Genomic DNA, 15,099 nt, shown 5'->3' on the forward strand with positions numbered 1-15,099 from the left:
TGGCCTCATTAAACACTGCACTCTTAAGTTGCACAAAGACTGTCTTGAGATTTGCACCAATAGGCACGTGCAAGTTATTATACCAGCCCAATTTTTAGTAGTTGTTTTCAGCCACCCCAAGAACTTTTTAGTTAATTTATGATAGAAGGAAGATACATCAAAATGGTGGGCACTGCCGACATCTATGGCTTGAACAGAAGATGACACCCAAGGCTTGTAAATCCTAGCAAAACTGAAGCATCCAGGATATTTGCATTTTAAATGCAGGCTTTTAAACTGCCTTTTTAAGAAGCTGTCATTAGTTTTAAGCTCAGCTGTGAAACAAGATTGAGCAAGAATTTTGAGTATGTACTTTTATCTATGCAAGTTCATTTCCATTTTTGAGACATCCGCCGTCCAGCCCCACCAACACAGGAATATAAAATACAATTTTGCCACAATGAAAGATGACATTTCAAAGCTAGCATTTTAATTAGTTATTTAAGAAGCATTCCTGAAATTTCTGGGAGAGTGTAATATATACAGTATATAATCTAGGCAGGAGTGTTTAAAAATATAGTTTATTCCTTCAGTTCTCAAGTGATGATGCTAATGATTCCAGCTACAAGGACAGCATAACAACTATCATTTTGTTGTGTTACTACAAGTAAGCTTGTTCTGCAACACCATGGAAAGACTATCCAGGGATGTTTAAACAGTACACATACACACAAACAAATATACCATTCTGTCAAACTGGTATTTCCCCGCAGATATTGAGGGACTCCCCACTTTTGCCGGGGGGGGGGGGAGAGAGAGACGTTATTTATAATTTAAAACCCTGCTGCATAACTTAAAATCATATTATGTTAAAAGGTGCTACTCTATTTTCAGATTGATAATCCGATGTGACACTTGGCAAAATTCAATATGTGTCTTGGAAAAAGTATCTGCAAAAATATAACCCTTGACTTCAAAAATGCTTAAAACTAGAAAATACACTGAAGGTCATATCACCATTGGGTTAACACATTTTAAAAAGCACAGTAGGACAAAAAGAGAAGCGCCCATTAAGTATATCTAACTGGACATATCAGAGATGGAGACCTTATGTCAGGCTGTGATTTACGCACACAGAATGCTTTGGAAGCAAATGCAGAAGATAGCAGATCCAACTCTTCCTGTTACACTTGATCACGAAGGCGCGCCAGTCTTTGTGAGAGTTCATCCTGCAGAATTCAGACCAACCAACAAGAGGCATTCATTAATGCACTACTTAAGGGATAAAGACTTTATAGAAGAACAGCAGCCAGACCAAAGGGAGACTGAGCTCTGCTAGGCTTGAAGATCTACATCTAAATTGTAAGACTACGGGTGACTACCCTCTTATGCCCGACTGACTCATGGGAAGCGCTGGGAAATAATTACATAATTCAATTCAAACCTGGAAATGGCAAGAGAGAGCTGGAGAGTCCTCATGGCTCGTGAGGAGACCTTCCCTGGAGCCCAAAAAGGACACCAGTGAGGGTGGTGAAACCCCCAAAGAGACTGGAGGTGCAGTGGGGCTTTGTTTATGCTGCTCAGCTTCCCTGCCTAACAGCTGATGTGCATGGTAGCACAGCAACAGCTTTTACACTTCTCCTCCAGCCTCCTGCCAACCCTAATTGTGGATCTTTTTGGACGCAGTATTTTTAGTTTGGGCAGAGAGGGTGCTCCCCATTTTATGCAATTTCACTTATGCACATGGGGCCCCAGAACGTAACCCCTTTGTAAGTGGGGGAGTTGCCTGTACTCTTTCTAAGCTCTGTATAGGCTTATAAACACAGTGCAAGAGGAATAGGAAGGAACAGGAAAACAAGCAAACTCCGAAACTGAGAGGGCATGAAAAGCAGTAAGGCTGCATCTTCTTAGCTCGCTGGTCCTGGTATGAGATCTAGCCAAACTATGAGCTAGCAATAGTTAGTTCATGTACATCTAAAATAGCTTTCTCCAACCTCCACATGTTTTGGGATTACACCTGGACTAACATATGCTGATGGGAGTTTAGAGTCCAAAACATTAGGAGGGCACCAGTTTATGGAAGGTTAGTCTAAATGCTCCAACTGAAGAGACAATCTTACATGTTATTAAGGCAGCACTGGGACACTTTTCCTTATGGGCATCCTTCCGGGGGCCACATCAGTGGTGGGCAGAGCCAGAGGCCTGATGTAGCAACAGGTGAGACTCTTACCTCTGCACACCAGGCTATATACCAGGCCCAGAAGAGCAGAGGCTTACACACACCCCTCTCCACCCAGGCAAGCAAGAAGCATCACTACAGCTCAAGCATACATCCCAGCCAAGCCAATGCACTTAAGGAGGGTGTGGAGGAGGACTGATAATGGGTGTCCTGAGGACCAGATGGAGAAGCCCAAAAGGCTGCACTTGATCCCTGGGCCTTAGGTTCCCCACTCCTGTGACAGGGAAGAAATACCAAGCAAGCAAAAAGAGGGTTTACCTGTTCTGCTGAAGCAACACTTGTGCCAACAGAGCCTGTCTGTCCCTGAGGTAGTTCCATATTCAGGTCAAGGCTAGAGTTCAGAAGAAGAGAAACCAATATAGAAGAAGTCATTCTGATAGTAGTCCCCACACCTCAGGTGCACTTATTGCCACAAGCTGAAAGCTTCCCAGTTGTTCTAACTTCTATCTCCAGTCCTCAACATGTAATATGCCAGTTAATAACAGAGTAGCAGGTATAAGAGATCAGCTTTATGAAGTATCTGCACCACTGAAAGGGTGCATTAATCCTCTGCTGTCCACACATTTGTTACTCTTCTGCCCCTTCACTTTTGCCCTGTTCTATCTTTGCAGTGTTCAAGATGGAGACTATGCCACTTTTGTGTAATTTTGTATGTGGTATACCACCTTGCTGGTTTTTTAAATTAAAAGCGCAGCCTAGAAATAATTGAATGAATGAATGAATGAATAGTGCTTAGCACTGTTTCGACTAAATAGCATTATTAGAGAGTTCTTACTCATGTTATTTCAGAGAAGTCCAACATGTAGTTTTCTATCATTGTGGTCTCATAGTGATCTCTCAGTCAAAGTAAGGATACTGATATTTATACATATTTCCAGGTAAAGGTGGAAATAGCCATGGTTCTTTTCCCTGAGAGAACAGCACTATGCTATCGTTGCTACCTATTCAGTTAACATTATGCTTCCTGGATCAGAGGAAAGGCAGCATTTATTGCTATCTCAAGTGCATCAAAACTTTATTAAGCACTGCCATTAGAATACTCAGTATTTCAGTCTTGAAATGGTCACACTCACCCAGCTTCATCTGCCATTTCCTGCAGAAGGAGGTCCACCTGGTTCTAAAAAATGAGGACCAAATCAGTTTTACCATTGCAATAGACATGGAATCCAGTGTAATAGAAAAGATCACATGCGGTTTTTTGAACCTGTGAATACCACCAGAGGGAGCTAACACATTCACAAAGCAAATCTGGCCTCTCAAAATGCAGCATTTAAAACTAGTGTTATCTGCACAAGCCTATGCCTATTTTTTGGGGGGTAAGCCCCACTGAACTCAGCAAATCTTACTTCCAAATAACCATTTATAGGATTGTGCTGCACTGCATTCAAGCCTATTTTTGATTTGTTTTTATTCATCATTTAGTGATGCTATCACTACTTTTGCATGTATACTTTGTAGCTGAAAGGTGCTGATGCTGAGACTACTACTACAAGTAATAATTTTATTATTTATACCCTGCCCATCTGGCTGGGTTTCCCCAGCCACTCTGGGAGGCTTACAGCACATATAAAACTTAGTAAAATATCAAACATAAAAAAACTTTCTGATACTGGGGCTGCCTTCAAATGTCTTCTAAAAGTTATGTAACTCTTTATCTCCTTGACACCTGAAGGGAGGGCATTCCACAGGGAGGGTGCCACTACCGAGAAGGCCTTCAGCATTCTACTAAAACAGTTACGGATTTTTCCTACTTGCCATCATCCAAAACATATTGGCAGCAGTCCACTACAAAAAATCAGAGGAGGTGGACAAGCTGCTGCTCAGGAGAGTTTCCAAGTTCTTCCCGATTTCCTCATTAAGTAATCGTTGAGAAGCACTTGAGGAATGCCAGTGAAAAACCACTGTATTTTTATTATTATTATTTTGTCAGCAGAATAAATGAAGTAAACTTGACCCCATTCTCTAGCTGAGTCAGAAGATCCAACTCTAAGGGCAGAGTCTATTTGTTGTTGTTGTTCAGTCGTGTCCGACTCTTCGTGACCCCATGCACGCCAGGCATGCCTATCTTTCACTGCCTCCCGCAGTTTGGCCAAACTCATGTTAGTAGCTTCAAGAACACTGTCCAACCATCTCATCCTTTGTCGTCCCCTTCTCCTTTCTTCCCCCTCCATCTTTCCCAACATCAGGGTCTTTACTAGGGAGTCTTCTCTTCTCATGAGGTGACCAAAGTACTAGAGCCTCAACTTCAGGATCTGTCCTTCCAATGAGCACTCAGGGCTGATTTCTTTAAGGATGGATAAGTTTGATCTTTTTGCAGTCCATGGGACTCTCCAGCACCATAAGTCAAAAGCATCAATTCTTCGGCGATCAGTCTTCTTTATGGTCCAGCTCTCACTTCCATACATTACTACTGGGAAAACCATAGCTTTAACTATCCAGACCTGGAGGAGGAACCGGCAAGCCACTCCAGTATCCCTGCCAGGAAAACTCCATGGACAAAGACAACAGAGTCTATTTAGCCCAGCCATATTTTTCTTTGAAAGTCTCTCTCTCATACTTCCAGTTACAGGTGGGTAGCCATGTTGGTTTGCCATAGTAAAAAAAAAAAAATCTTTCCAGTAGCACCTTAGAGACCAACTAAGTTGTTCAGAAGAAGTGTGCGTGCACACGAAAGCTCATACCAAGAACAAACTTAGTTGGTCTCTAAGGTGCTACTGGAAAGAATTTTTTATTTTATTTTGTTTTCTCTCTCATACTGGTCAAGAAAGCACCCAGGGGCAGCTGGATAGGACTGCTAATGGCAAGTTATATCTGCTTCAATATTACTTACTTGTGGTGTTGTTAGTGTAGTGGTATTACTCATTGTGTCTTCCATCTGTGCCGTCTGAACATCTAAGGTTTCAAACTGCTGCTCAAATTTGTCCATCAAGGCAGATATCTGCACATAAGCAAATGATGTCAAGCCAGGAGCACAAATTATGTCAAGCCAGGAACAAAAGGAAGTATCTTAAAACTCAACTTCTGAATTTATTTGTTTACCTTTTCCAAGTTCATACTTTTCAATGTAGCATCCATCGATTTAACTACTCCAGCCATTGACTTTGTTACCTAGGAGAACAACATATATAGTAACCACATTAAAAATATATATATATTTGAAACTTTGGGCAACTATAGCCCAAAATAAACTAACATGACATGAAATTGCACAACACTAGCCATTGTTACAGTTAACGCGGGTGGCGCTGTGGTCTAAACCACTGAGCCTACGGCTTGCTGATCAGAAGGTCAGCGATCTGAATCCTCGCAATGGGGTGAACTCCCATTGCTCGGTCCCTGCTCCTGCCAACCTAGCAGTTCAAAAGCACCTCAAAGTGCAAGTAGATAAATAGGGACTGCTCCGGCGGGAAGGTAAACGGTGTTTCTGTGTGCTGCTCTGGTTTTGCCAGAAGCGGCTTAGTAATGCTGGCCACATGACCTGGAAAAACTGTCTGAGGACAAATGCCGGCTCCCTCGGCCTATACAGCAAGATGAGCTCCGCAACCCCAGTCGTCCACGACTGGACTTAACTGTCAGGGGTACCTTTACCTTTACCGTTAGCCATTGTTACAATAGTTAGCTGCTTCTTAAGGAGATTCAAACAGACCACATTTCTATTCAACACAGCATTTGAAATTCTACAGGGTTTTACCTGCTTAGCAGCAAAAGGTCTGTGGACTTGCCCTGTACAAGCAATCTTACGAAAACATACATAGCGCAAGTTTTTTGGAAACTTGTGTTTCTTGCTAAAACATGATAAAGCTGATTACCTTGCCCATTGTTACTGCTGTTTGAACTCTTGCCGCTACAGCATCAACCCGGGCACTCATCCGCAAGAAGTTGATGGCTTGATTCTTCTGCCGGATTGCATTTTCTGCATGTATTCTTGCCACTTCAGTATTGCCTTTCTGAATTGCCTTTTATTTAAATAAAGAGAAGCAGAACACAGCTTTTCAACTAATTAAGAAATGCACCCTAATAAATCTTAGCTTTCAGACCTAGACCGTCACTCCCAGATTCCGGTACACACATGGCAATAAGAAGGATTGTGGCATATGAATACTATTATTTATTTCCTTAGGTACCAGTGCTCTCATTGTCTAAAAAAAATACAGGAAGAACAGCACTCTACATTAACGACACCAAACTGACAGGTCCCTCAGGAGAGCTTATCAAAGCTTTGCAAATGGTGGCAGACACATACCAACAGTCCAGCTAAAGATCATGTCAGATGATCTGCTACAAATGGGATAACATTACTACCCAAGTTTATAAAAATCCACTCTCCTGGACACACACACTGGATTCTGAATGAGCAGGAGCTGGTACTATACGGATAGGTATGAAAACTGACACTGTAGATTTAAAGGCTTTTCGGCCAGTAAATTTATTGTTGGGTAAGGTTCATTAATTCCCCCACTTGAAAAAGGAAAAAAGGGGGGGGGAGGGGATGAGGAAAGAGGGGAAAGGGAAAAAAGAAAAGAGAAGAAAATCAACTTTGAAAACAGCTGCTTTAGAGTCCAAGGATTCATGTCCAACCATTATCTACATGTGTTGGGGGATGGAGGGGAGATATTCTGTTAATTAGTTTGCAATAAATTAATATTTTATTTTTAGTTTCTAATGCAAACATAGTGCAGTTAGCAACAGTCCCAGCACCAATAATGTGTATAAACAGTGCAAACTTTTATTTTTTACTTCCTAATGTCTTAGCGAAAGATCCTGCTCACACACTATCAAACAGTATACATGGGGAACATCCAATATAATTTCATGTCTCACCTTTTTAATTTTGGCTTTTTCAACCTTTTCTTCTTTATCACACTTTTTGGCATTTCTGTTAAGTTCTTTGGCAGCAAACTTCAAGTTAAAAAGATGCTCTTAAATTCAAGTTAAGGGCGATGTTCTCAGTTAACAAGTAATATAAATGCTGACAGTATGAAGATGATCTTGTTGAAGTTTTAAAGCTATATCCAGGGATCCTTGCATTGTACACAAAATTCTCTAAATTCAGTACTGGATTTGATAGTTCACTGCAGACAAGGCCATTATTAAAAAGATGGGCTCGAACCACCCCAATCCCACCTAACGGGAAGTACTGACAACCTGATCAATAAATTCCCAATAAATTCATCTGCCCTTTACCAGTCAGCTATAGAGTATACATAGTGCCCTCCAAAAATCCATGCACCTTGTCTACTTTCTTCAGGGGTGGGAAAGCTGAAGCAATTAAGCAACTGAGATAAGCAACTGCTTGTGATATCTCCAGCCCAGGCTCTGCTGTAGCAGCATTAGATTGTAATCAGCAATGATTTAAAAATCTACATTTGACAGACAGATTATTCTGCACAAAAAATGTCTCCTCACAACTATGAGTATCTCTGCTGATGCAATGACATCAGAGAAGAAGATCTGTTTGGCTCTGCCACTGCCATTTCATTGGTCCTGCAACCGGGTACCATGATACAGACAAAGCCAACCCAAGTATCTTGTGATTTAAATTCCAGCCATTTCCCAGCTGTTTGGACAGCCTAAAACTCCTTATTACATAAAGTTCCTGGATCTCTCCAAGAGTATATCTCGACTATTAGCTTTCTGATAGTCTTGGGGAGGGACACAGTAGAAATATCAGCTCTTCCAGTAATGAGGCAGGCAACAAAAAAAAAGAGCAACAATAACTCTCTAAAATCTCCGTAGTGTCTACCTACAGGAACCCGACAACAGGATGGGCAGGGGTCAATAAAACAAAAAGTTGGTTGCAACATTGTAAGAATCCTGCCCGTATCAACTGGCCACATAAACTGTGATTGATCCCACTGAGAAGGCATTGCACTGGACACTTAGGCTGCAGTTGGAACAACAGTGGTATCTATGGTGCTATGGAGCCAAGCAACTTTATCCTCAATGTGGCATGCAAAGTGCTCACAACTTTCTGCCAAGTGTTCCAGAAGTCCAGTCATCATCCCTGGTACAACTAGTCTCCAGACCACACAAAATTATTTGGCTGGCTGGATCTTGGAGAATGCAATGGAAGCAGCAAAGTAGTTCTTCTTCACTGCCCTCAGTGCTGCTTGGTATGCAGTTGTGTCAGATTTGGAGTGAGTTTTCAGCCACCAACCCTCCAGTTGTCTCCAAGTCTGTTTCACTAACTACAGATCCTTAGTAAACTCTTCAGTAAACTCTGCAGCTCCTTGGTAAGCAGTGCAGACTCTGCAGGACCAGAGAGAACCCTTGGGAGTGTTTGTGTTGATAGCCCTTGTCATCTTGTTATCCCATAATGACAGCAGGGACTTGACAGTATCACTAGCTCTGGCTTCTGGAAAATCCTCCAGAGAAGTCAGGAACCTACCAGGTTCATTTATCCTCTGGGTTGGACCATCTGCATCAGTTATCACTCCTGCAGAGTGACTGCTGCCAAAAGTCCAAACTTCACTAGGATGCAATCTGACACTGACAATAAATAGGATTAAGACAAGCCCTCCCTCCATATTCAGATGCCCCCCCCCCCTCTACAAAGCCCCGTTCTGTGGGTTGGGATCAAAGACCATCTGAGGTAGTCCCATGGCTCCCATGAAATCCTGAGCTGGCTCCGAGGCATTATTGAAATGCGTAGTGAAGTCACCCAGGGCTAGAGTTCTGAGTATACCCAACCTACACTAGAGACCACCTCAGCTAGCTCAGTAAGGGAGGCTGTTGGGCAGCAAAGTGGAAAGTACACCAACAGTATCCCCAATCAGTCTCTATGACCCCATGCCACATGCAGGGCTCTCCAGTCCAGCTCTTAAGCAGAGAGGTTTCCTAGTAAAGGAAAGAGAACTTCTATAAACTATGGCATCTTCTCCTCTCAGAGGCTCTGGTATGAACTGGTGTTCCACAGGGTATCCAGCTGGGCAAAGATGTGTCAGATCAGGCCCACCTAGCCCCACAATACAGACTACATCAGCTATTCATTCATGTTAGGATGTTCAAGATGGTCTTTTTATGAATCGGAGTAGCACTGAGAAACAACACCACCAGACTATTGGGCACATTGGATGAGCTTCCAAGGATATTCATGATTACCCCTGCCCAGTCTCTCATCCAGAGTTGATCAACATCCAGATCATCCAGAAGATCAACAGGGTCTTTTTTTATAGGACAACAGTGACTTTGAAAATGAATGGGAATCCTTTACAAAATATTTGCAGAAACAACAGAAAGAAATGGTCTTGCTGGCAGGATTTAAAGAAACATTTACAATTTTATTACCAGAGAACAAGAAGTACAACAATGTGATAACATAATATTGTATATAAACAGCAGAATGTATCATCTGACGTAATAAATCAGAAATGGTTGCTGAGGGAAGTCAACAGGGAGGGGGGAAATTGGAAAATATATGTTTAGCAATGATATTGGATACTTGTTTTGAGAAAAGAAAATTAAAAAAATATTTTAAAAAAGAACAAAAACAAACAGGGTCTTATTATGAATTAGCAGCATTCAGAAACAGCAGACTAATAGGCACACCGGACAAGCTTCCAGTGATATTACAGATGGGAAGCAGGCAACATAATGCAAGCATCTGCAAGCCTCTCGCAGACCTACCTACATAAAGCTATCTCTCTCTCTCTCTCTGCACCCACAGGAATACTTGAGATCTGTGTCCCTCCCAGACACTCTTGTCAAGCACCCTCCCCTCCAGAAGCGCACACTGCTCCAGCCAACCATAGACTCATAGTACAGACAGTAACAGCAAGAAAACAGTCTTATCAACAACACTAGTTAAATAATTTGTTCACCCAAATCTCTTTTGGGAAACAAACAAACTACCCACCCAGTCTCTCACCCAGGGTACCAGCCCAACAGGACTGAATCAGTCTCACAATGTGAACAGTCCTGGGACCACTAACCAACCAAGTATGGGCATAAACTGCAGCCACACCTCATAGAGCCATACTACACATTACCCCAGCATAAAACCAATCAAACTTGTTGGTGCTGTTGCCCTTCCCCAACTCGAAGTGACTACCCCTTTGGTGTCATTTCCTACAGCTTGTAAGGACTCACAGAAACACATCAAGAGTGTGCTTCTTTCCACATATAGAGTGGAGCTTACAGGTCTGGACTCCCAAGAAACAGTCAAAAATAGGGTAGGTCACGCCCTATAGTAACAGACATTCCATTATGGGCAACCTGGTGGGCAAAAAAATGGGAACAAGGAGGAGGAGGAGGAAAGGAGACGAGGGCGGGGAAAAGAGATAAATTTATGTCCATTTAGTGACTGTACAAGATTTTTAAACACATGAATGAAAATTGTATTTGCTGCTAAAAGATAACAAAAGAAAACATTATGGTCTCCCACTTGTTGCCTTACGAGTCCTGGGCTAAGCAGAGCAACAGATCTTAAGATGATATATTTGATCCCAACATCTAAGAGTGTGTGGCCTAATTTTGGGGGAGGGGAGAGGAGAGAAGAGGGGACTGCTGCAAATGAATGGCATAGACTCACAGATCCCAAGCCCTAATTTGAGAAGGACTACTGTGGTGGGGGAAATCCTAGAAGGAAATTGTATTGCTCCTGTTTATTTTAGCAAGCACAAGAGGGGTAACCATGCTAATTTATAACAAGAACAGGGAGAGGGAGCACACCAACAGAAGTCTTTAAGGCACTGCTAGAACCTAATGGCTTGTGGCACAAACTCCCATAAACTAGACATTGTAAATTAAATGTTAGCCACACTTCACAGAGACACATACACATACAGCCACAAAGAAACACAAAGCACAGAAGATCACACTATCAACCAATTACACTTGTGTATGGACAGTACCATGGGACCTCAGCTCCCAAACGCCTTGGGAGCTGAACGTTTCAGCTCCCAAATGAATGAAAACCAGAAGTAACTGTTCCAGTTTTTGAACATTCTTTGGAAGCCGAACATGACTGCAGGAAGCTGCTGCAGCCAATCAGAAGCCGCGCCTTGCTTCCCAAAATGTTTCGGGAATTGAACAGACTCTCGGAACGGATTAAGTTCGGGAACCAAGGTTTCACTGTACAATTACATTGTATATGCTACAGGGTGTTTTGAAAAAAAGAAAGAAAGGCCACCTTTCATGTCTTCTTCACCTGCCACTATATGCAATTATTTTCTCTGTACTCATTCATGTAAGAATACCTTCAGATCTGCTTATACAGATGCACAAAGTGGTGCATCTATGAAAGCCAATGTTGAAATATACCTGCAATGAGTTTTTAAGGTACCACCACAGATATTTTCTTTTGCCTTAGGCAGTAGTGCCATTAAACCATAGTGGTGTACAGGTTGAAGCACTGGATCAGGGTTGGGTTTAAAGTACAATTCAGCCACAAATCACACTGAGTAGCTTAGGGCCAGTTTAGCCCCCACCCCCTCAAAGCATCTTACCACACAGGCAAAGGTGTGTGGGAGGAAGATAGCCAGTGTGGTGCAGTGATTAATAAAATAATCTAAATAAAAAGGGGAGAAAATTGTCAGATTAGGACCTGGGAGACCAGGGATCAAATGCCTACTCAGCCATGAAACGCACAAGGTGGTCTTGGGCCAATCACTGCCTCTCTGGTTAACCTACCTCACAGGTTTGTTGTAAGGGTTAAAAAAAATGGGGAGGAGAACCAAAAGCTTCTTGGACGAAAAATGATATAATAAATAAAACAAGTATGCAAAAAGTGCAATAACCCCCCCCACACACACACACACCCTCTCTAATACTGTAAATAGAGCAGTACACCTCCCAGAAGGGATTTTTGGGGAGGGGGTTAGAGCCCTCTCCCCCAGCTGTTGCTCCCAGAGGGAAACCACAATGTGGGGAAAGGTCTGCTCCGAAGCTCCGCCCACCCATAGAACACCCGAAGCCCACCAATCAAGAGCTCCCTCTGCCGTCCGGGTGGTTCCAATAGCCACGCCCTTCGCCCCTCTCTACCGCAGCAGGGGCGGGGCTCCCGTTGCCCCCTCAGGCTCCATTCCGGAGATTCCCCCCCCCTGCCCAGTCTCCCCCCCCCTCCGGCGTTACCAAGGATACTCTCCATGTTGGACATGGCGGCGCTTCAGGGCCGGCAAAAGTGGGAGGAAAGTGAGCTCCGGTTCGATGGCGTCTGCTGCTTCTTTAAAATCCCGGCTTGTTTGTGTTCCGTGTGGTTTTTTTGTTTTTTTTCTTCCTCCTTTCGGGAATCCACTTCCTACTTCCTCCTCCCCTCAGCATCCTGTCACGTGTTCCGGGTCACTGTCAGGGCTGCAGAGAAGACGGAGGAAAGGGAGGGGACTGAAACTGCACATGCGTAGGGAGCCGTGGCCAATGAGAGCGCAGCCTTCTCTCTGAGGCGAGTAGAAAGGAGCGCGACGGGAAGAGCCCCACCCCCAGCTCTTCCTTCAGCCTAAGGGGTGCTGGTACTGGGTGGTGACGTCACGGCTCTTGAAGGAGGCGGTGGCGCCTGTGGGTGCTCGCTTTGGGATTTTGAAGCACTGCCCTCTACAGGGAAGCAGAGGCAACTGACTGGTGATGATCGCTCGCTCACGTGTCAGTTCCAATTTGTACTGTAATGTAGTATTTTTGGAACGCGCATTGATATTTGAGGATGAAATGGAGAGAGCAAACATGCTTCTAAATCCTCACTAAAGATTTGTTACTGTTCCATCCTTTCTCCCGAATGAGCCCAAGGCATCAAGCAGTAAAGAAGAAAAACAATGCAATTAAAAATTAAACAAAAAGCTCAGTAGGTACAGCCAGTGCTTTTAAAAAAAATGTTTAGAGATACTCTCATTTTGACTCAAGAAAACCACCATTTTATACTTAAAATGGGGGGGGGGCAGTAAATGGACAAAAGTACAAAGATTCACAAAACGCCCCCCCCCCCCAAGCACTGGGTACCGCATAAGACTCTTAATCTCAGGGTCGTAGGTTCGAGCTTCGCATTGGGCTAAAAAATCCAACATTGCAGGAAGTTGGAGCAGATGACCCGTTGTCCCTTCCAATCCTATTACTATATTCTATGATTCTATGTCTTTAAAAACATTTAAAACAGAAATTAAGAAAAACAAAAAACAAACCCACCATTCACAACGTTCAGGTTCAGGACTGCCAGTTTGACCCCACAACCATGGGTGCCTGGGGCTGTGGGTGCCATGCAACGTGCATGGCCCTGGCACTGAAATATGTGGGTGCCCAGCCCCTTCATGGGGAATTTCGTGGGTGCTTGTGTTCTTTGGGCCACTGCTACACTTGGGCACCCAGAGCATCAAGGAGTTGGCACCTATATTCAGGTTAGTTTCAACCACACTGGTTCTCTTTACTTCCTCCCACTCCCCTCCCGTTCGTTAGCACAAATGTTAACTTTACTAGAATGGGTTGTGAGACTGTGATTCAAACAGCCTGCAGAAGGATAATCATGCATGTCTGTTGTTGTTGTTGTTGTTCAGTCTTCAGTCGTGTCCGACTCGTTGTGACCCCATGGACCAGAGCACGCCAGGCACGCCTATCTTTCACTGCCTCCCGCAGTTTGGCCAAACTCATGCTAGTCGCTTCGAGAACACTGTCCAACCATCTCATCCTCTGTCGTTAAATCCCACTGAATTCAATAGAGTTTGCCCTCTGTTAAGTGTAGGATTGCAAGTTTAGTATTCATCCGAGTCTCCCCCCCAAAAAAAAAAATCCACAGGAAGTGATAAGCAGGCATACTACATTAGAGTCCAAACAAAATAAAAAAAATAAAAAAATCCTTCCAGTAGCACCTTAGAGACCAACTAAGTTTGTTCTTGGTATGAGCTTTCGTGTGCATGCACACTTCTTCAGATACACTGAAACAGAAATCACCAGACCCTTATATATAGTAAGAGGGTGGGGAGGGGTATTACTCAAAAGGGTGGTGGGAATGGGTGATTGGCTGATAGGTGTGGAAAACATGTTAACGACTGCAGTTGGTCTTATAGGAAAAAGCAAGGGGTGAGATGGCTAAAGATAGCTTTGTCGTGTATAATGAGATAAGAATCCAATATCTTTGTTCAGACCAGGTCTCTCCGTGGTTTTAAGTTTGGTTGTTGTTGTTGTTGTTCAGTCATTCAGTCGTGTCCGACTCTTCGTGACCCCATGGACCAGAGCACACCAGGCACGCCTATCCTTCACTGCCTCCCGCAGTTTGGCCAAACTCATGTTAGTAGCTTCGAGAACACTATCCAACCATCTCATCCTCTGTCGTCCCCTTCTCCTTGTGCCCTCCATCTTTCCCAACATCAGGGTCTTTTCTAGGGAGTCTTCTCTTCTCATGAGGTGGCCAAAGTACTGGAGCCTCAACTTCAGGATCTGTCCTTCTAGTGAGCACTCAGGGCCGATTTCCTTGAGAATGGATAGGTTTGATCTTCTTGCAGTCCATGGGACTCTCAAGAGTCTCCTCCAGCACCATAATTCAAAAGCATCAATGCTTCGGCGATCAGCCTTCTTGATGGTCCAGCTCTCACTTTTGTACATTACTACTGGGAAAACCATAGCTTTAACTATACGGACCTTTGTCGGCAAAGTGATATCTTTGCTTTTTAAGATGCTGTCTAGGTTTGTCATTGCTTTTCTCCCAAGAAGCAGGCGTCTTTTAATTTCGTGACTGCTGTCACCATCTGCAGTGATCATGGAACCCAAGAAAGTGAAATCTCTCACTGCCTCCATTTCTTCCCCTTCTATTTGCCAGGAGGTGATGGGACCAGTGGCCATGATCTTAGTTTTTTTGATGTTGAGCTTCAGACCATATTTTGCACTTTCCTCTTTCACCCTCATTAAAAGGTTCTTCAATTCCTCCTCACTTTCTGCCATCAAGGTTGTATCATCAGCATATCTGA

The 15,099-nt window shown here is 43.5% G+C and overlaps 1 protein-coding gene across 1 annotated transcript; it reads right to left on the minus strand.

The window, feature by feature from the left end:
• Nucleotides 1-447: 447 nt before the first annotated feature.
• On the minus strand, nt 448-12,459 carry CHMP1B (charged multivesicular body protein 1B). Its single transcript, XM_033137628.1, has 8 exons — nt 12,299-12,459; nt 7,040-7,137; nt 6,028-6,174; nt 5,258-5,326; nt 5,049-5,156; nt 3,292-3,335; nt 2,477-2,549; nt 448-1,208 (listed from the first exon to the last, which is right to left on the minus strand). Exons 1-8 carry the CDS (start codon nt 12,312-12,314, stop codon nt 1,164-1,166), a joined length of 600 nt encoding a protein of 199 aa, XP_032993519.1. The 5' UTR covers nt 12,315-12,459; the 3' UTR covers nt 448-1,163.
• Between the last annotated feature and the right edge of the window lie 2,640 nt (nt 12,460-15,099).

The sequence above is a fragment of the Lacerta agilis genome, chromosome Z, assembly GCF_009819535.1.
Source record: "Lacerta agilis isolate rLacAgi1 chromosome Z, rLacAgi1.pri, whole genome shotgun sequence".
NCBI lineage: Eukaryota > Metazoa > Chordata > Lepidosauria > Squamata > Lacertidae > Lacerta > Lacerta agilis.